The sequence below is a fragment of the Choristoneura fumiferana genome, chromosome 30 (assembly GCF_025370935.1).
Source record: "Choristoneura fumiferana chromosome 30, NRCan_CFum_1, whole genome shotgun sequence".
Taxonomy (NCBI): domain Eukaryota; kingdom Metazoa; phylum Arthropoda; class Insecta; order Lepidoptera; family Tortricidae; genus Choristoneura; species Choristoneura fumiferana.
The window spans coordinates 8644543-8667364 of NC_133501.1; the positions used below are offsets into that span (position 1 = coordinate 8644543).

General features: G+C 32.5%; 3 protein-coding genes and 1 long non-coding RNA gene across 10 annotated transcripts; all 4 read left to right on the forward strand.

Annotated features, from left to right (window-relative positions):
• The first annotated feature begins 15 nt into the window (after positions 1-15).
• Positions 16-1244, forward strand: LOC141444916 (uncharacterized). Its single transcript, XR_012453236.1, has 3 exons — positions 16-488; positions 859-943; positions 1024-1244. It is a non-coding gene; the product is annotated as an uncharacterized lncRNA (long non-coding RNA).
• Positions 1245-4261: 3017 nt separating this feature from the next.
• Positions 4262-7199, forward strand: LOC141444913 (uncharacterized). The gene is made up of 2 exons (XM_074110675.1): positions 4262-4446; positions 5073-7199. The coding sequence occupies exon 2, from the start codon at positions 5367-5369 to the stop codon at positions 6426-6428; it is 1062 nt and encodes a 353-aa protein (XP_073966776.1). The 5' UTR covers positions 4262-4446; positions 5073-5366; the 3' UTR covers positions 6429-7199.
• Positions 7200-9515: 2316 nt separating this feature from the next.
• LOC141444842 (uncharacterized) lies at positions 9516-12952 on the forward strand. The gene is made up of 2 exons (XM_074110557.1): positions 9516-9538; positions 11118-12952. Exon 2 carries the CDS (start codon positions 11418-11420, stop codon positions 12786-12788), a length of 1371 nt encoding a protein of 456 aa, XP_073966658.1. The 5' UTR covers positions 9516-9538; positions 11118-11417; the 3' UTR covers positions 12789-12952.
• Positions 9576-20444, forward strand: LOC141444850 (uncharacterized). 7 transcript variants are annotated; one of them, XR_012453223.1, is made up of 3 exons: positions 9576-9803; positions 19391-19488; positions 20155-20444. XR_012453223.1 is itself a non-coding variant. In XM_074110574.1 (3 exons), exons 1-3 carry the CDS (start codon positions 18758-18760, stop codon positions 20170-20172), a joined length of 219 nt encoding a protein of 72 aa, XP_073966675.1. In that variant the 5' UTR covers positions 18216-18757; the 3' UTR covers positions 20173-20444. The 7 variants fall into 7 exon arrangements, 5 of the variants coding, with proteins under 5 accessions (XP_073966672.1, XP_073966671.1, XP_073966673.1 ...); XR_012453222.1 differs by lacking the exon at positions 9576-9803 and adding an exon at positions 14565-14896; XM_074110574.1 differs by lacking the exon at positions 9576-9803 and adding an exon at positions 18216-18797 and having other exon boundaries at positions 19391-19551.
• The last annotated feature ends 2378 nt before the right edge of the window (positions 20445-22822 follow it).

A 22822-nucleotide genomic window follows, 5' to 3' on the forward strand; every position in this document is an offset into this window, starting at 1 on the left:
GCACTATTTTGTTTCCAAGTTCACTAAAACAACTTAGTTACCTAATGATTGCAAAATTTGCTACAAAATATGAAAGCGAAAATTAACTAAGTCGTTTTATTGAGTTTTCGATCATCAAATCATGGTAATATGAGCTTTAAAGATCATGCAAATTTTCATTAAACAATTTTAATTATTTTTACACTGCAAAAACAAACAATAAATTGCTTTTTGTACTCTCATCAAAACATTTTAATGATTATTTGAACAACTTAGAAGCGTATTGCTTGAATGTGGGTGATTTACGCGCGTCAGTTAGTGAGTTTATTGCTAAGGAGAAGGGCCCCGCGTCACCTTAGTGACTTTCATTTCATTCCCCATGGTGGCGTCGACCGATGCGCACGCGACTTAATTTCTCCATGTGCCGTGTGGTAGTGAAAATAATGGATCGTGGTGCTCGTTCAAAGTTTATTTTAGGTTTGGTGAATAAAAATTACGGAATTGGAAAGGTAAGTGTAAACTGACAAATAAAAAAAATCCTATTATAAATTTAAATGTTCAACATTGTAGTTTTTTTACAATTTGGTATGAGTACTTACATGGTACGTGACGTTGGAAGAGTAAGGCCTAGCTAGACGAACGTACCACGATCAAATCGAGGACGTTCTGAAGAAAGATCGGGTCAGGAGTACTCTAAATCGACGTGCATGCATGAAAAGATTGATGAATGTAGAGGTAACGAGTTGTATGCCAGGATCATAGCAGGTGGAAGAACGTAGTCTCTGCCTAACCCGTTGGGAAAGAGGCGTGGTTTTATGTATGTACTAATGTGATAAAAAAAACCTTGCGAATACGACTCACAAACATTTTTTTTGGCAGGAAAATCCTGACTGACGCTGAGAATCCAAAAAATTATAAAACGGCTAACCTTATTTTTAAAAAACATGAAAAAGAAGCTGAGAAGGTAAGACAATAATAAGGGTTCACTAATTTTAACTGTTTATACAGACAGAATAATATTAAATACTCAACTGAATTTTGTAGGTACCTATTGAGATGACTACTTCGTGAACCGGAGACTCAAAGCAAAGAAAGTAAACGATTATTTAAGCTTAAAAATGTGGCGTTTAATATAAGGTGTTTTAAAATTTGCTTAAATACCCATCTAATATTTTTACTAACCCTTCACTAATGCTTCATGTGGGTAACTTGGTTGCATAACTTTATTGTTTTAATGCTTTGTTTGAGCACGGTATGTTGTTTTTTATTTTACGGTATTGTTTCTAAATTTTTCTTAGCTTTTTGAAGGAATGGACTGACAGCGATATTACACGATTACTTATAGTACCGCTCATTCTAGAATTTCTTTCAATGCCATGACGATTGGTTGTTTAACTTTCACGCGGTACCTATGCAACATTAATGGCATGCATTTTATTTATTATTTACAGATTGGTCTACCTAAACTAGTCAGAAACACGAGCAAAGACCAAGAAGGGAAACCAATTAAGTGGCTGAAAATAAAATGTCTTCGGTTTGAGAAGGTGTTGTTAAGCTCCGCTATACGACGGCCCTTACGCCCAATTCGACTTATTCCAGGAAAAAAGGCGATTCCTCTACCTAGGAAGAGGCTAAAGGTACAAAGAGGCACTAGAACCGATGAATGCAAAATCAGCGACCAAAGACAAACCTGGTTAGATCAGTTCAAAGCATTTCCTATCCCTAAGGCGTATTTAACACCTCTTCCCATCTCAGAGGCCAAGAAAAAGGATTTAACCGGGCTATGTGTAAAAGGTATAATTCTTCAAGATCTCCACTATTGGTACGAGTCTCTACCTACTCAAAAAGATATCATAGACACGCTGCCTGAGCCTGATATCACAGAAGAAGATCCAGAAGTACTCTAAAATATTGTTTTCGTCTTATTTTTCCCCTTTTAGGGTTCCGTACCCAAAGGGTGCCAACGGAACCCTATTACTGAGACTCCGCTGTCTGTCTGTCTGTCCGTCCGTCCGTCTGTCACAGGGCTCTATCTCTTGAACCGTAATAGCTAGGCACTTGAAATTTTGGGCTCATTTGATTCGTCTTGACGACTACCTACTTTTGGTAACCAGGGGCAAAAAGTACCGCCAACAAAAAGCTTGTATTAGAATTTTAACAAAAAGTTATTACTGAACTATTTGTTTTTAAGGCATTGTACGGAGGTTGACCGATTTTTCTTGTTTTAAATGGTCCTAAATAACCTTTAAAAAAAATTAACCAGCAATAAACTTTATTTTTTAATTACTTACTGAGTTTTATTGAATTTCTTTACATTATCAAAATTTCAGATGTGTTTAGTTATTATAATAAAATCAATTTGGTATTAAAAATTTTAGGAACAGTTTAACTAATTATAGTTATTTTCTTACTTTATACTTTAAAAGTGAGCGACAATTCACTAACTCTAGTCGAAAAATCACTAACTGACATCTAGGTTCATAATTTAAGAGATAAAAGTAATTATCGCTAATTACCAGGAAAATAGAACTTTTTGATTCGATTTGGCAGTTGGAGCTTATGCCGTAGCGTTATGTCTTTGCGACAAGACCATAATTATGATAAATATCTCACGCCAAAAAACGTAAGATTTTTTTTTTATTTTTACAACTTTAAACCGCCGTATCTCAAAACAGCAAAATACGACTTAGTGACTTTTCGCTCTACGGGGACGATATACGTGCATTACTTCAATGCAAAAGCAACCTTCGTTTAATTGTGCTAAGGTTCAATTTTAGGCATTGCAATATAGAAGCCTGGCGTATGGACGGTCATGTATTTGACATGGCGGCGAAAAGGTTAAAGGTTTTTTAAAGTTTGTCTGTAATATTACTCTTTGTTTCATGTTTTGTTTTGTTTTACACTTTGTAAATGGTCTAAAAAATTACCAACATTAACGTTACTGATTACTAATACGATGCTAACGGAAAATAAAAGAAATCGAAAAAAAAATTGTATGGAGGTAAAGTCGTTTGATTCCACTTCAACAGTAAATTTCAATTTATTTTTTTAATTATGATATTTTTTCATTTGTATTTCGTATATAGTAATCAGTGGCGCTAATGTATGTTAAATTATCTTACAGGATTTCTTTAACACCTTGTATAATTTTACATCTACATTGTTTTTATTTAATTCATGACATTGCAATCGTATACGACGTTTCATGATTTATCTTTTTTAACTATTATGCAGTACAATTCAGCTACACTAAGTGTATAAAACTATATAACAATTTGCCGAGTACTATAAAAGAATTATATATAATAGAAGCCTTTATTTTGTCTTAATAAGTCATTAGAACAGCTGAGTTTTTGTAAACTAGAAATGTCTTATAATTAATTGTAGTATCCTATCGTTTTAATAAACTAGGAAACTAGGAATCTTTATTTATGAAATGCTTTATGCCCTGTTTAGAAAGAAAGAAAGAAAGAAAATATATTTATTTGGTCACATTAATACATACCAAAAACAAACAAAGCAAAAGCGAAAAGAGCAAAATGGACACAAAAAGGGAATCTGGCTCAGCACGATGTCGCGAATTGCTTCGCAACGCTGATATTCTGCCAGAACCTTAACCTTAAGGGTTACTAAATCTAAACTTAACCTAAAACACTTATCAACAATGCGGGACAGAAAGGAATCGGAATATAGAATTTAAACATATTATTTGAAATAAGTTTAAAACCGGTGACAATTAAATGACAGAAACACAACTAAAAATAAACAGATACAAACATCATCATGCATTTACCACAACAGACAAACAGAACAACAGAACAGTTTAGAATATCTTAACATCTTAATATATAAAAAATAAGGGTATGTTTATTTATATATCTGTTTTAATATATTATAAGATTAGAATTTAAGTGTTACTTATTTTTTGTAAGCACTAACGACATTTAAAGCGAATAAAATATATTAATTTTTCTATTTGTTTTATTTCTATCATCGTAATACGAGATGGTTACCTACGTTAGCTCTCAAATAGCGACATGTTCTAAGTACCTAGCTGATACAAATTAGCACTAGAAACAACTAAACATCTTTTGTTTGTATTAACTACTTAATTGTAATGTCACACAGCTCATTTGACTATTATTTTTTAAAGCCTTTTTTAATGATAATTTTCGGTTAATTGATAAATAATTTACTTTTCAATTACTACGTACTTTAATTTAACTACAATAATATATGATTTAATAAAGGTAGTAGGCGAGTCAACACGAACTACCCACTTTTTCATTACCATCGACTTACTGGCGCAAATAACTAATTTAGTTAAAGGTTAAATCACTGTTTATTTATTTTAATTACGAAAATATTGTTTCAATTGTGATTTCCGAAAAAGTTAGTTAAATTAAGTGTAGGTAACAAACATAAAGAAGGATATCTGATGTTACGAGTACAATTGATAGTTACAAGGTCAGTGTTGTTTTTTGATTTATTTTGTCAGAATTAACTAGTGCGATATTAAATGAATACTAATATAATGAATATCAATAACAGCTTTGACCAGAAGTGGAATACTACTTAATACCTGCGTACCATCAGCCAAATAAGTGGTCTATCAATTTTTAAACAAGTTCCTATCAAACGAATATGTCGCTAAAGTCGAACTTTCAAGTTGACAGACACGTCTTTTGGCATTATTGTTTTATGACATGCAAAAAATTGTCAACTTTAGGGTGGTAGACCACATATTTGGCTGATGGTACCTAATTGGGGCATATTCAATGTTTCCCATTTCAATTATTTAATAATATCGTAATTTAATAATTTAATAAATCGTTTTTAATGCTTACTTTATCGAATGCAGGTAAATTTAATTTAAACACTATTGTATAACTAAGAAATCTTTCATTATTCACTAAGACGGTAGGTAGTACTTTTGCACGATATTTAATGTTTAATTCTTAACTTGACAGTATGGGCCTTTATGCAAAGGGCTGGCTTAACATCGTGCTAAACCGGAAAGGCATATTTGCCGAGTAGCAAGATATTATAGTAGCTTAAAACACTCTTGTAATTACTTAATCTCCTTGTTTCAGTCCTGAAATGCGAGCACAAAGATTGCAAGACAAATGAAAATAGCACTAAGTATCCAAGAAAATCGAATGCCATATAAATTGCACGAAATAAAAATAAAATAAAACAAAATGATAAAATTATACGTGAAGCGGATGATTTTAAGGATACAACTTCAATAACAAATGAAGAAAAATCACATTACAACAATACACTTATATTTGTGATCATTGCGGAAAAGCTTTCGAAGAAAAACCAAAATCAATAGACCACACTCATTCATAATAAAAGAAACTACAAAAGCCACAGAAATAAAAATGAACAGCAACAGAGCACGCAATTTTCTTTGCTTGACTTGTAACAGTACATTTGCAAATAACTCTGAACTTATCAACCACAACATTAAAACACATAATTCAAAAATAAATTACAAAGCATGTAACGAATGTGATTATAAGACTGATAATAATTCTTATTTAACCCGACACATGCGGACACATAGTAGTATTAAACCTTATCGGTGTACTGTATGTGACTCAACATTTACTAAAAAGAGCACATTAACGGCTCATAAGAGAGGTCATACCGGAGAGAAACCGTATGGATGTACTGAATGTGACACAAAATTTACCACCAACAATTCATTGAAAAAACATCAAGGAATCCACCGCGGAGAAAAACCGTATGAATGCGATCTTTGTAGCTCAAAGTTTCGTCATAAAAGTGACCTGACATCTCATATGAGAGTTCATAGCGAAGTAAAACCACATAAATGTACTATATGTGAATCAAAATTTAAACGAATTAATTCGCTACAATTACATATGATAGTTCATACCGGACAGAAACCGTATGAATGCGATCTATGTGACTCAAAATTTACTTCTAGTCGTGACCTAAATCGACATACGAGAATTCATACCGGAGAGAAACCGTATAACTGTACTGTATGTGACTCAAAATTTAATCTACTCCGTAATCTAAAATCTCATATGAGAATTCATACCGGAGAGAAGCCGTATGAATGCGATCAATGCGACTCAAAATTTAACAAAAGTACTGACCTAAAAAGACATAAAAGAATTCATACCAAAGAGAAACCATATAACTGTACTGTATGCGACTCAAAATTTAGTCAACCCGGTAACCTAAAATCTCATATGAGAATTCATACCGGAGAGAAACCGTATGAATGTGATCTATGTGACTCAAAATTTGCCACAAGTAGTGACCTAAAAAAACATAAAAGAATTCATACCAAAGAGAAACCGTATAACTGTACCACGTGTGACTCAAAATTTCGTCAACTCAGTACCCTAAAATCTCACATGAGAATTCATACCGGAGAGAAACCGTATGAATGTGATCTACTTATGTGACTCGAAATTTAATACTAGTAGTGGCCTAAAAAAAACAAAAGAATTCATACCAAAGAGAAACCGAAAAACTGTACTACGTGTGACTCGAAATTTAGTCATCTCAGTACCGTAAAATCTTACATGAAAATTCATACCGGAGAGAAACCGTATAGCTGAGCTACATGTGCCACAAAATTTACTTATCTTCGTACCCTAAAATCTCATATGAAAATTCACACCAAGGAGAAATCGTAAGACTGTACTGTATGTGACTCAAAATTTAATAGAAGCTATTCACTGAAAGTTCATATTATGAGAGTACAAAAAAAATCATAGCAGAGACAAAACGTAAAACATTTTTGATTAGTGACTGTGGGTCAATTATCAATTTTTATGTATACCTATATACATTCTAATATTACTAGAAATATCGATTTTGTGATTTATTCGCAAATTATTTATTATACAGTCAAGTGTAAAAATGTGAACTTATTCAAAGTTTCAAAAATAAGTACCACAGGCTCTTATTCTGACGCAATAAGGTCGTATAGTAACATATTTTTCAGTGGTTCGAATAGATACTTATTTTTGCACTTGACTGTACGTGAATTATCATCAAAGTTTTTGCAAATATTAGAAAGAGTTTCAACGTCCATGGAGGTGACATTTAAGGAAATTACTTTTTTTACATAATAGGAATCAAATTGATTGCATCCATGATCATCTGTTAAAAATGCTGTCAAATTTCCATGGCTGTGATTTGACTATCAGGTAATAAAGTTAAAATGTAAAGTTTCTATTTTTATTTTTCAGCACCTTTATTCAATATTTATTCAAAATTTCTTTATTTCAATATAAACCACATTCATCGTATAATCTGTTGTTGTTATAGATCCTTCCACCTATTTTAGATCATTTTATATTGGTAAGTACAGTACAACAATAATATAAAAATAGATAAATTGTGTTATGTTAAATGTAAGAAACCTATTTAAAATAAAGTGATACCCTTAAAAAAATAACTTTATTTGCTGTCAAGTGAATGGGTAAACTACTGTGATTTTTTTTAATAAGACGGGCGAATTGTAAATATCAACCTTAAATTAATAAACACTAAACTTCTAACTATGAAACGCCTGGTAAATCAGTTTAAATACATAATCATTATTTATTACGACTATATTTTAATTGTAACTATTTGAACTTACGTAGTTTACGTGGCTTGTAATAAACGTCATAACATTTTTGAAGATCCAAGAAAAACAAAACGCAGTGTTCTAGCCGTCCTGGTGGCAACACTGCTTGTTCTTCGTTAGGTTTGAAGTTCTTCATGAGCAACCCTATATCTCGGGGGGGATCAAGTTATTAATGGGAGGGTTGGGAAATTGGTCTCTGATAACGAGCTTCGTAAAATTATGGTTGAACTTCACTTAAGGTAAATAAATAAATAAATATCACGGGACAATTCACACCAATTGACCTAGTCCCAAAGTAAGCTTAGCAAAGCTTGTGTTATGGGTACTAAGCAACGGATAAATATAATTATATAGATAGATACATACTTAAATACATCGTATTTTTCATACAAATATCTGCCCCGACACGGGAATCGAACCCGGGACCTCAAGCTTCGTAGTCAGGTTCTCTAACCACTAGGCCATCTGGTCGTCTAAAGTAAGTTCGTTTAATCATTCAATTTCACTCCGCTCGTTGTCAGACAGAGATATTTACAGTGTAGCTGTTTGAAGCTGGGTTGCGAATGAAAAGTTTGTCAAGTAAAAATTATAAGATACTTATTTCTATTACTTAGTATGACTAATCAACAATAATCAACAATAACACAAAAACAATCAACAATAATATGTATCTTTATGAACAATGTAGGTAGAAGTAAAAATAATTATCTTTAAAATATATAAGAAACAATTTTCGGCGAAATGATGATTATGATTACAAAGCTGTATTGTTATAAATAATCGAATAAAAAATTGTATATGAGCCAATATGGACCCTGAGAATTCATGTACTTATCACCAAACCTTTACACCCGCAACTTCGAACGCGTAAACAATAAGTTCGAGCAGTTGAACTGAACTTCCGAGATTTCGCTAAAATTCCCGTTGGAATATTCAAAAAATACACAATGTTTTTACAAGCTTTCATCTGTCCTGTTGTTTGTCTGTCTGTCTGTCTGTAGTCAAATTTGCAAGTTAAATTAGACCAATTTCCAGTAAGTAGTTGGATTGACTTAAAATTTGGTATACTTATGTAAATTGCGTGACAATACAATAATCTGGCGGTGACATTCTGGTAATCTGGCCAGGATCATCTCCGCAGGACGGAACTCTTCAACGATTAATCGCATCGACTTGAAATTGGGTATGCAAATGTAATTTGGATGACAATACAAGTACAGTCAGCAAAGAAACCTTGTATTAAAAAATATTTTTTTACCAGAAACTTATTTCATTAACGTTACATAACACCTGCGCCAAATTTTATGTTCGAAACGGTAGCATTTTGAGATTTAATGCCGATATCCGAGATTAAAGATATAAAATTCAAAATTTCTAGCTTAATGCACAGCTATTTAAGCTTGAAAATATAACACACTAACAAATCCACGCGCGTACTCACCAACTTTCTCGTTAATTGCGTTAATTAACACCTAACTCATAATAATACAAGCCGTATGTTATGTATCGCTAATGGATGTAATTAATTTTATAATTTCTACGCCTTAAAAAGCGTTGCAATAAATAAACACTGAATACTGAATCTTGTTTGTTTTACTTATAAATACTTACTATCACTGCCGTTTGAACGTTTACATGCGTTTAAATGAGCTTTTGTCTACGTTTAAAGACTTTTGAGGGACTGAGCGAATTCCGGCACTCAGCAGAAGCTTCATAATAAATAAATAAAAATCAGTAACTGATAAATAATCTACTTTTATAGGTTGAAATAGCTGACCTCCCCTTTAATTGTCCCATCTACTCTGTAGTCAATTATCATTCATTAATGAACCTTGCGGTCAAAGGCTGGCAAGAGTTGGCTGAAGATCGCAAAGCGTGGCGTAATCTAGTGCTGGAGGCCAGCCAAGACTCACTTTGGGTCACTGCGCCCTGGTAGTAAGTAACTAAGTAATAAACGAAGAAGGTAGACCTAAGTCATAAATAACTACCCACTTTTTTATTATGATCACGTAATTGTCATAACTAACAGTTTGCACTAAAATACTTACGTGATGTTTTAATCGTTTCAATTATTTATTATGAAAATTAAAGACCGTATATAACAAAAGTGTAGGCAACCGTTGTGATATGTAAACATTAGATAAATTGAAGTTTAACCAACATACGGAGAACGTCGAATGTTTAAATGAACAATTTTAAGGTTAGTTTTAGTATTTGACGTATTTGGTTAGGTTAAATTTACACTAAAAACAATTAGGTACTTTGTTCAGTGGCGGCGAGTAAACATGGTAGTCTTTTCTAGTTCATTGATATGGACCTCTGCACAGTAACTGCTGATTAAGCAAATTATTAACATGAAATAATGTAATAAAACCTTCGTTAATAGTTTTTCATGTTACGTAGAAGGCAGTCTCTGAAACAACTGGACCGATTGTAAAAAATATACAATTAGTAAATTAGTCACATTTTATACTTATAAAGATGATTTAATTAAAAATTAAATAAAAATGTTTACACAATTTTTACCATGTTCAATGAAGTTTGCAATATCTGAACGTACAATCTGATTAATGAATCCTGGACTTAAAATTATTGTATGTATGTATGTATTTACTTTATCCATACTAATATTATAAATGCGAAAGTGTGTTTGTGTGTTTGGGTGTTTGTCCGTCTTTCACGCCGTAAAGGAGCGACGGATCGACGTGATTTTTGGCATAGAGATAGTTTATGGGCCCAAAAGTGACATAGGCTACTTTTAATCCCGGAAAAATGCACAGTTCCCGAGGGAACAGCGCGCGATAACAGAATACCACGCGGGCGGAGCCGCGGTCAAAAGCTACTTGTACATAAAACACAAAAATAATTCAAAAAGAAAACAACAAAACAAAAGAGTACAAAGGCGAACTTATCCCTAAAAGGGATCTTTTCAAGCTAACCTAAACAGGAAAGGAAAAATTAAAGAAAGGCAAACAGTAATTTATGCACAGTGAGAAGAAAGGAATATAGGAATAGGTATATAACATATAAATAAATACACTTAATAAACAACAATTAGTATGAAAAAAAAATATATATTTATATATATATACGAAAACATAATAAAATATAGGTACTGAGTTACCATTTACATTGAATTGATTATTATTAAATTTAACTCTAATTTGAAATTGTTATTCTATTTTTTTTATATACATTTGCCGATCCTTTTATGAATTTGTTATATTTACCTGACATTGTTTAATAAAAATATATTTTTTCAAAAGTTAATAAATAAGTCTTATCTATATACATTAAACTAAAACACTATTTTATAACTAAGAAACTTTTTATTATTCATTAAGACATTAAGTAGTATTTTTGCAAGATATTTAATGTTTAATTCCTAACTTGACACTATGGGCCTTTATTCAAAGGGTTGGCTTATCATTGTGCTAGACAGAGAAAGCATTTGCCGAGTAGCGAGACATAAAATTGCTTAAAAAAACTCTTGTAATTAATCTCCTTGTTTCAGTCCTGAAATGTGAGCACAAAGATTGCAACACAAATGAAAATAGCACTAAGTATCCAATAAAATCGAATGCAATATATAAATGCCATATATATTGCACAAAATAAAAATAAAATAAAACAAAACGATAAAATTATATGTGAAGAGGATCATTTTCAGGATACAACTTCAATAACAAATGAAGAAAAATCACATTATAAAAATACACTTATATTTGTGATCATTGCGGAAAAGCTTTAAAAACCAAAATCAATAGTCCACACTCAAATTCATAATAAAACTAGAACAGCCACAGAAATAAAAATGAATAGAAACAGAGCATGCAAATTTTTTTGCTTGACTTGTTACAGTAAATTTGCAAATAACTCTGAACTTATCAACCACAAGATTAAAACACATAATTCAAAAATAAATTACAAAGCATGTAACGAATGTGATTATAAGACTGATAATAATTCATATTTAACACGACATATGCAGACACATAGTATTTGTAAACCTTATCGGTGTACTGTATGTGACTCAACATTTCGTAGAAAGTGCATATTAATGGCACATAAGAGAGGTCATACCGGAGAGAAACCGTATGAATGTACTGAATGTGACACAAAATTTACCACCAGCAGTTCATTAAAAAGTCATCAAGGTATCCACCGCGGAGAAAAACCGTATGAATGCGATCTCTGTAACTCAAAGTTTCGTCAAAAAAGTGGCCTCACATCTCATATGAGAGTTCATAGCGAAGTAAAACCACATAAATGTACTATATGTGAATCAGAATTTAAACAAATTAATTCACTAAAATTACATATGATAGTTCATACCGGAGAGAAACCGTACGAATGTGATCTATGTGACTCGAAATTTAACACTAGTAGTGGCCTAAAAAAACATACAAGAATTCATACCGGAGAGAAACCGTTTAACTGCACTGTATGTGACTCAAAATTTAGTCAACCCGGTAACCTAAAATCTCATATGAGAATTCATACCGGAGAGAAACCGTATGAATGCGATCAATGTGACTCAAAATTTAACAAAAGTACTGACCTAAAAAGACATAAAAGAATTCATACCAAAGAGAAACCGTATAACTGTACTACGTGTGACTCGAAATTTAGTCAACTCAGTACCCTAAAATCTCACAGGAGAATTCATACCGGAGAGAAACCGTACGGATGTGATCTATGCGACTCGAAATTTAACACTAGTAGTAACCTAAAAAAACATAAAAGAATTCATACCGGAGAGAAACCGTATAACTGTACTACGTGTGACTCAAAATTTAGTCAACTCGGTACCCTAAAATCTCATATGAGAATTCATACCGGAGAGAAACCGTATGAATGTGATCTATGTGACTCGAAATTTAACACTAGTAGTGGCCTAAAAAAACATAAAAGAATTCATACCGGAGAGAAACCGTATAACTGTACTACGTGTGACTCAAAATTTAGTCAACTCGGTACCCTAAAATCTCATATGAGAATTCATACCGGAGAGAAACCGTATGAATGTGATCTATGTGGCTCGAAATTTAACACTAGTAGTGACCTAAAAAAACATACAAGAATTCATACCGGAGAGAAACCGTATAGCTGCGCTACATGTGCCACAAAATTTACTTATCTTCGTACCTTAAAATCTCATATGAAAATTCACACCAAGGAGTAATCGTAAGACTGTACTGTATGTAACTCAAAATTAAATAGAAGCTATTCACTGAAAGTTCATACTATGAGAGTACAAATAAAACAAAAATTCATAGCGGAGACAAAACGTAAAACATTTTTGATTAGAGAACTGATGGTGAATTATCAATTTTTATGTATACCTAATATACATTCCAATATTTTTAGAAATATCAATATTGTGATCTACATTTTTTATTTTTCCTTTTAGCCTCTCTATCTATTATAATCTATTGAATATTTCTAGATTTCAATATAAACTACATTTATCCTATAATTTTCTGTTATAAAAAATCCTGCCACCTATTATTTAAGTTCACTTTACATTTCAGTACAACATAGAATAGTTTTCTTTGCATTACCATAATATAAAAATAGGGCAATTGTGATGATTTCTGTTAAATCAAAAGAAATATATATTATTTGATTAATTGTTTCTCTGTTTTTTTTTATTTAGCGTAAGCTTAAAAAATATTTTTTTATTTGCTGTCAAGCGATTGGGTAAACTACAGTGAAATTCATTTTTAAATAATTAAAAAGACGGGTGAATTGTAAATACAGCTTGTATTTTTGATACTACCTCAAACTGTAACCAGGCGAAGATTTAAGTGCTGGGAGCCGATATCAAAACAATTTGTTGATTTAGAATTAACTACCAGAGCGTAATTAATTTTGAAAATATTTTAAAGCAACAATGTAATGTATACAATAACTTGATACGAAAGAGAAGCGTACTGTGACAGCTGTCATCAACAAGTGCGACGTTTTCAATAAAAACAAAGTATAGTATCACGTTGTGATACATTGCGTGCTAATGAATTTCGTAAGGAAAATAATAAGTCTAAATTTTTTACTATAATAAAATCGGATTATTAGGGCCTTCAGTAACTACCCTTAAAGTTTGAGGTTGTATCAAAAATTCACGCTGTATAGTTTAGTTAGCATAGTTTTTACTCAGATATGTCTTCATCACGTAAGCACGTTATTATTATAATTATTATTTATTATAATTGTATTTTAATTGTAATTATTCAAACTTAGTTCAAACTAAGTAATGATGGTTTTTCATACTGTATTAAAAAAAACTCCGAATTTATAATTGTTTCATTAATTATTGAATGAGTATGACCATTTTGCTGACTTTCCCCCTGGCAGTGCTTTAAACGCAACTGAGAATTCATGTAACCAAACCTTCTTCTAACAGTCGAATTGAACTTTTGGGATTTCGCTAAAATTCACGTGGAATTTTCCAAACATATACATCGTATTTTTTTTCCTTAACGTAAAACATAAAACATCCAGGAGAAATTTCATGTTCGAAACGGTTGCATAGATCTTGACCGATGCGATGAAAAGTAGCCCGTGTGAAATTTAAATTCTTGCTGTTAATGTCCAGCTGTTTAAGTGTAACAGACAAACACTACTTAACAACTTTACTCATTTATTATGTTAAACATACTTGGGCGACGTGTGTGTATTTAAGGGGTATCAGAAACTGAGCTAATTCCGGGACTCAGCAGAAGCTTCATAATCCATACTAATATTATAAATGCGAAAGTGTGTGTGTTTGTATGTTTTTCCGTCTTTCACGTCAAAACGGAGTGACGGATCAACGTGGTTTTTGGCATAGAGATAGTTTACAGGCCAGAGAGTGACATAGGCTACTTTTTAATCCGGAAAAAATGCACAGTTTCTGAGTGAACAGCGCGCTATAACCGAATTCCACGCGTGCGAAGCCGCAGGTAAAAGCTATTAAGTAAATAAAGAAAAATCAGTGAGCTGGAAAATAATTTAACTTTAGGTTAAAATACACTACCCCCAAGTTCACTGTTCCTATCTACTCTTTAGTCAGTCAATTAAAAAAGAAGGTAGTTATGTATGAACGACCCACTTTTTCATTACAGTCAAGTTACTAACATAACTAAATTACACTAAAATACTTAGGTACATGATGTTTTAATCGTTTTAATTATCTATTTTGAAAATAAAAGACCGTAACAAGTGATAGCTACTGTGATGTAAACATTGGATAAATTGAAGTTTAACAAACAACAAATACTAAACGTGGATGTTTAAATGGACAATTTCGAGGTTAGTTTTGTGAGGTATTTGACTATTTTATGCTTAGCTAGCTTTCACATATTTAAGATGCGAAATTAAATACGAGTATATTATTAACATGAGAACTGAAAACAATTACTTTGCCCACCTTACGGTCGAAGGTTGCGGATGAACATATTAATATGTATATGCATGTGTATAGACTGGGTTAAAATATATCATTCTATTGAGTCCCACAGTTACATTATGGAAAAATATGGGACACGTATTTTTTTGGTTTATCAAATTATTAAAAATCGACAAAGGTACATAGGTATAGATCATCAAACTTCCGGAGTGGGGCTTGTGACGTCACTATTAGGTATTAGGTAAAAATCGTACCATAAAGTGACTTCACTCGAAACTTCTAAGCGCTGTATCCTCGTCATATTTTGTTTGTAAAACAAAAGAAAAAATACGTGTACAATATTTTTTAATTATCTAACTGACTGACTAAACAGTTTTTTTTTGTCGTCTAGCCTATTGTTTCTAGTTAATTGATATGGACCTCCGCAAAGTAACGCCTGATTTAGGTACTCGTATTATTAACATGTGCTAATGTAATAAAATATTCGTTAATTGCTTTTCATTTTACGTTGATTGCAGTCTCTGAAACAACGGCTAATTCTAAAAAAAAAACTATTAGTCATATTTAAAACTCCTTTTGCACTACTTTAAGATGATTTATTTATTTATATAAATACACTGCAATGTGTATAAAACATAATTTCATGTAATAAAAACATTTACACCATTTTTTAAGTTTTTGAGTTTTTTTAAAGTTTACATTACCTGAATTTACAATCTTAATGCATTCCAATATTCAATAATTCAATAAGTACCTCGATATTTGAAATTATCTGAGTATAAAATTTCATCCAATGCCATCTGATCGTCGATTCCTGCGTGCCAGATTACGGCACATGCAAGCTTTCGCATTCCAATTATTTAATATGCCTTTTTTAATGTTTACTTCATCAAATGTAAGTTTTATTTCAGCACTTATGTACAACTAAGAACTCTGTTATTATTCACTAAAACGTAGTAATTTTGCATAATATTTAATGTTTTATTCCTAACCTGACGGTGTGGGCTTTTATGCAAAGGGTTAGCTTAACATTGTGCTAGACAGAGAAGGCTTTTGCCTATTAGTGACACATTATAGTAGGCAAAAAAATCTCTTATAATTAATCTCCTTGTTCCAGCGCTGGAATGTGAGCACGGAGATTGCAAGGCAAATGAAAATAACACTAAATATCCAATAAAATCGAATGCCATACAGAATTGCACAACATTTTATCAAAAACTAACATGAACCAGCTAATCCAGATAAATTCCAGGGTACAATATCAATTAGAAATCAAAACAATTGCAATGTAAAATAAAACCACACTTACATTTGTGTTCATTGAGGAAAGGCTTTGGAAGAAAAATCAAAATTGAGTGCCAATGTTAAAATTAGTAGTATTAGTGCAGAAGCCACTTAAATAAAAATGGACACAGATGGATATAAATTTCCTTGTTCAGCTTGCGACAGTAAGTTTCCTACTGAATCTAGACTTATTAATCACAACATTAGAAAACATGACTCGAAAGTGAAGTACGAAGCATGTAGCGAATGTGATTACAAAACTCCTCATAAAAGACGTTTAATAAAACACTTGCGGACACATAGTGGTCTAGAACCTTATCAGTGTTCTGAATGTGATTCAAAATTTGGTACACGCAATTCACTGAAACGTCATATGAAAATTCATTCTGCAGCGCACATTTGCACTGTATGTGACGCGAAATTTATTTATAGGTATGAACTAAAAAATCACATTAGGAGACTTCATACAGGAGAGAAACCATATCAATGTATTATATGTGACTCCAAATTTACCACTAGCAGTGAATTTAAAGTTCATTTTAGAAACCATAGTGGAGTAAAGCCGTATGAATGCTCTGCATGTGATTCAAAATTTAAGCGTAGCAGTGAGCTAAAGAACCATATGAGAGTTCATAGCGGAGACACACTCTACAAATGTACTATTTGTGACTCAAATTTTAATTCTAATACAGCATTGATATATCATAAAAAAAATCACATAGGACAAGAGTTGTACACATGTTCTGTATGTAACTCAAAATTTAGTAGAAACAATTTACTGCAAGATCATATGAGAATTCATAGCGGAAATAAAACTGATTAATGTTCTAACTCATACCTGACTCCGTAGTTACTAAATATAACGAAAGTGTTCGAATTGGTATTCCAATTCCGATTTTTTTTATTTCTATTCTGTATTTCTATTCATGTTTCTAGATTTTCATTTACCTAAACTTTATTCATTCTAGATCTTTAATTTTCTGTACGGTAGGTACATATAAGCTATTTATTTTTATTGCGAAAATTATTTATGAAATTAATACCTAGAGTCAGGTAATCGTTTTGCTACATACTCAATTTGAAGAACCATTTATTGTCTTTAAATAAAAAAAAATGTGAAAATAATTTTAAAAACTAAATTATAAATAAATGCACGGTGAATAGGTAAGTACCTATAATCCTGTGATAATTTATTTGTAAGTATTAATTAATAGACCTAATTATTATTCATTACGATTTGTATTTATTTGTTACTATTGGTACACTTAATTAAAGCTCGATGATTACTGTTTTTCTTATTGTGTATTAAAAAAAATACTTATTAATAATTGTTTCATTAATTCATTTAGTACCTTTTAATGAATAAGTAATAAATATTAAGAATAGTTCTATCTAACCACATTTTTAATTTTCATTCAATTTTTATGGAATAATCGAGAAAAACTAACAAAAATGCAACGTTGCCAGCTCAGCAGATATAAACTTTAACACAATGAGGGCTATCGCGTATGAATTCGCCACTAGAAGCTCTAGTGTAGCGTGAGGTCTCCGAAATGTCAAATCTCATAGTTTTTGGGTGAGCTACGCGGGTTTATTTATAATTAGAATAATTTTGTGAATATTTTGCAATATCTGAAATTAATTATGGCAAATATGCGTTCCGGGGCAATGAATGTCTGTGTTTTGAGACAGTTTTGTCTTTCGGAAACCTTTGTCCTCCCTTTTTTCCGAACAAAACGGGGACTATGGAACACTGTGGCATGCATGATATTTTTATGGTACGGTTTGAAGGTGTATTAAATATGATTTTAATCTAAACTTTGTTTTCACGCCCGTAATAACAGACTTTGAAAGCCATACTTAAAAACCTCACGCAACAGTGCGCCATCTAGTGAGGCAAAAAACGATAGCCCTCATAACACAATCTAATAAATAGTTAGGGAAGGTAGGGTAAATGTAGGGGGTAGTTGAGTCTTAACTACCCATTTATTTATTACTATCGCCTTACTGGCACAACACACTTTCTAATTAAAATCTACTTCATGTTTTAAACTTTTATTTATTTGTTACAAGCTTTTATTTAGTTTCACCTGACCCGTCTGTCTGTCTGTAGTCAAATCTTGCAAGTTAAATTTGTTCAACTTCCAGTAGTCAGATTGACTTGAAATTTGGAATACTTATGTAAATCGTGTGACAATACAATAATCTAGTAGTGACATCCTGGTAGTCTAGCCAGGATCGTCTCCGCAGGACGGAACTCTTCAACGGTTAATAGCATCGTTTTGAAATTTGGTATAAATATGTAGTTTGGGCGACAATGCTAGTACAGTCAACAAAAAGTACAGTCAGCAAAAAAAATTGTATTAAAAATGAAATTTTTATGGTTAGGTTATTATCATTACCAAAATATCGTCTCAAAAGTGAATGAAATGGTGATATATTTGAAAAAGTGAAGTAGACTAAAATAGAGTGTATCAATCATGCAGGAGAACACCGAATGTTCAAAGAAACAATGGCAAGGTTAGTGTTGTTATTTAATTTATCTTTAAACTATTATACACATACATACATACATAAAATCACGCCTCTTTCCCAACGGGGTAGGCAGAGACATTGTTCACATTTTGTGTGAATTGATTTTACTTTTAGCGATTAAATACACTGACATTTCATACTTTTTAATTACATACTCACTACTTATTTCATAATTGTTTAATAATTCAATTGAATACTGTTTTTTGTTTTTATATTAATAACATAATATAAATCACATTTAATTGTATTTTATTTACTCCTTCGACGACTCTTTTGTGATTGCAATTTTCTTTGACAAGTTAAATATACCGTATTTTTCAAAAGGAACTTAAAAATCGAAGTCGATTGAAGCGGGTGTAACCATTTTACCTTTAACTTTAACTAAAAGACTGTTTAGTGATTATTCCAGAAGATATTTTGCAAATGTTGAGCTAACAAATTGATTTGGGATTATATGCTAAAGATTGGGCCGGCATGGTGCGAGAACGTGACCTGAAGAGATCAGAAAGAGGAGACCTTTGCCAAGTAGTAAGACGCTATAATAAACTATTTTAAATTGATTAATCTCTTTGTTTCAGAATCGGAACGTGAACAAAAAATTAACGCTAAAGAAAATAACGCCGAGAATATCTTAATATCAGATGCCACATCAGATATTCCACTTAATTTTAAAAAGGTGCAGCATGACGAAAATGAACGTGAACCAGCCAATTTTGATGACAACTCAGGTGGTTTTCAGGTGGTAGGACCATCTTGCTCGCTAATCCTGCCGTGAAGCACGCAGTGCTTGCACTGTTGTGTTTCGGCATGGAGAGTAAGACAGCCGGTGAAATTACTGGCACTTAAGGTATCCCATCTTAGGCCTCTAGGTTGGCAACGCATCTGCAATCTCTCTGGTGTTGCAGGTGTCTATGGGCGGTGGTGATCTCTTACCATCAGGAGACCTACTCGCTCGTTTGCCATCCAGTAGAATAAAAAAAACTTTCAGGATATAATTTCAATTACAAATCAAAACGACCAAAATTTGAAAGAAAATAATATTTACATTTGTGACTATTGCGGAATAGCTTTCGATGGAAAAGCGACATTAACAAACCACATTGTAACTCGTATTGACTCGGATACTGAGGAAGCTACAAGTTCAAAAAGAAACTTACACAGAATATGTCGATTTGTTTGCTTGACTTGTAACAGTAAATTTGTAACTAAATCTGACCTTATCAACCACGAAATTGTAGCACATGACTCGAAAGTAATTTACAAAGCATGTCAAGAATGTTTTCTCTTAATCTGATTTTCATTCATTTCATTTTTAATTTAACTTTTGAGTTATTTGTTTCAGATGACACACGGATATTAGTTTCAAAGCTATTAAATAATAAAAAAATATAAAAAATTCATAACTTTGCAAGATTAAAATACCTTAACTCAACTACGCTATTCCTACCCTTTAGTCAATCAACATAATTTATTAAAGGTAGTTGGTAGGCCTAATTCACACCTAACTACCCACTTTTTTATTAGTACTTAAAAATTCATTGACACAACTAACTGCTTAACTAGAATTCTTACTTGTTGTTTTAATCACTTTCATTTATTTACTTTAATTATCAAAACATTGTTCCAAATGATTACAATGAGGGCTATCGCGAATGAATTCGCCGCTAGAGGCGCTAGTGTAGCGTGAGGTCTCCGAAATGTCAAATCTCATAGTTTTTGGGTGAGCTACGCGGGTTTATTTATAATTAGAATAATTTTGTGAATATTTTGCAATATCTGAAATTAATTATGGCAAATATACGTTCCGGGGCAATGAATGTCTGTGTTTTGAGACAGTTTTGTCTTTCGGAAACCTTTGTCCTCTATTTTTTCCGAACAAAACGGGGACTTTGCAACACTGTGGCATGCTCGATATTTTTATGCTACGGTTTTAAGGTGTATTAAATATGATTTTAATCTAAACTTTGTTTTCACGCGCGTAATAACAGACTTTGAAAGCTATACTTAAAAACCTCACGCAACAGTGCGCCATCTAGTGAGACAAAAAACGATAGCCCTCATTGTGATATAACTGAAAAAGTTGGCTAAAATAAAGAAAAACAAACATGACAGAGCACATAGAATTTTTAAATAGAGAGTTACAAGGTTAGTGTTATTGTTTAATTAAATAAGTATTTATGTAATAGGATATTAAAGATAAAATAAAGTAAACGTGTACATCGCGTGTTTGTAAGTAATCGTAAGTATACCTCATAAGAGGGCATTTTTGCCCAAAGTTGTCTTTTGACATAAGTAAGTGTAAGTGTAATCGATTCTGATCAAGAAAAAAGTTTTTTTTTTCTAATCCTAGGAGGCCGTTTTTTGATAAATTGTATAAAAATGTCATAACAGACTTTTTTTTTTTTTTTTATTCGACTGGATGGCAAACGAGCAAGTGGGTCTCCTGATGGTAAGAGATCACCACCGCCCATAGTCTACTGCAACACCAGGGTATTGCAGATGCGTTGCCAACCTAGAGGCCTAAGCTGGAATACCTCAAGTGCCAGTAATTTCACCGGCTGTCTTACTCTCCACGCCGAAACACAACAGTGCAAGCACTGCTGCTTCACGGCAGGATTAGCGAGCAAGATGGTGGTAGCAATCCGGGCGGACCTTGCACAAGGTCCTACCACCTGCACCTGACTTTCGAAAGTTCGGATAGAAACATGTTTTTTTTATTTAAATCTAGCCGTTACCAGCGACTCCGTCCGCGAAGAACTCGGTTATCGCTATCCCGAGGAAACTATGCAGTTTTCCGGGATAAAAACTATCCCATGTCGTTCCCCGGGCCTCAAACTATCTGTATACCGAATTTCATCTAAATCGGCTCAGCAGTTTCGACGTGATGAAGTAACAAACAGGCAGACTTACTAACTTTCACATTTATAATATTAAGTAGGAATACTCGCGATTGGAAGCAAAAAATTGCTTTATAAAACGATTTTCCATAATTAATGATTTTCTCTAATTTAACTGTTTATTTGTGTCATCATTAGTTTTAAGAATATCCGCAACTGGTTTAATATTAGGTAAATAATAAATAAATAAATTAATATTGTAACACGAAGAATTTCGTTAAGTAAACATTTCTGGATTATGTCCACCACGGCGCACTAGATGGCGCTAGTGGACGCTTAAAGCAGAATACAAATTGTATAACAAATGTTATCTGGCAGCGATAGCCATAACATTTGATGCGTGCCATATTAGTTAAGACTTTATACAAGTTACTTTAACTGTTCAAAGCCCAAAACATAAGGTATTATTGTCATAAGAAGTAGTTAGTTGTAGCTTCACTATTGATTCAACCAGAGGGCGTTGGCAACCCCAGTTTTTGCAAGACACAAAACACGAATGTTGTTAACTAATGTAAATATTGTATATTTGTACGATCAATCATTTAACATAGCTACAGCTGATGTTCATAGCATTCCATGATAATTTATTAGTTTTGCTTACATAGAATAGTTACTGTCAAACTGCCGATAGATGGCGCTAGTTGTAGGTTGAAACTAAGTATCGATGTTATAACTTAAATCAATAAGCTCTTTAAAATGTTTTGTCCAGTTAAGCATTGTCATTAAAAGAGTAATCAAAGCGTAGGGAAGGTTTGGGCATCACCCTGTAAGTCGTGTCGTATGGAAGCTACTTAATTTTGTAAACTGTGGTAGGCTAGCTTAGTGGCAACACCAAAGACTTTAAGACTGATTATATAATTGTATACGTTCTTCGAGATAATTGAAGCCAAATATATGTGCTAATAATGTAAGAAGTAAAAAGTTGATTTTGTTAAAATACAGCATTTTTATTACGACTTAAGTAAAAAAGTGCCCAATGCTCCCCTATCTCCCCTACAGCATACATCCTCACTTGGATTGTGACTGGACCTTTACTACTCGCGTTAGGTAGGAGTGCCGTGGCGTACAACGTACATCCTGAATTGGATTGCGCTTGGACCTTCCGTACTCGCT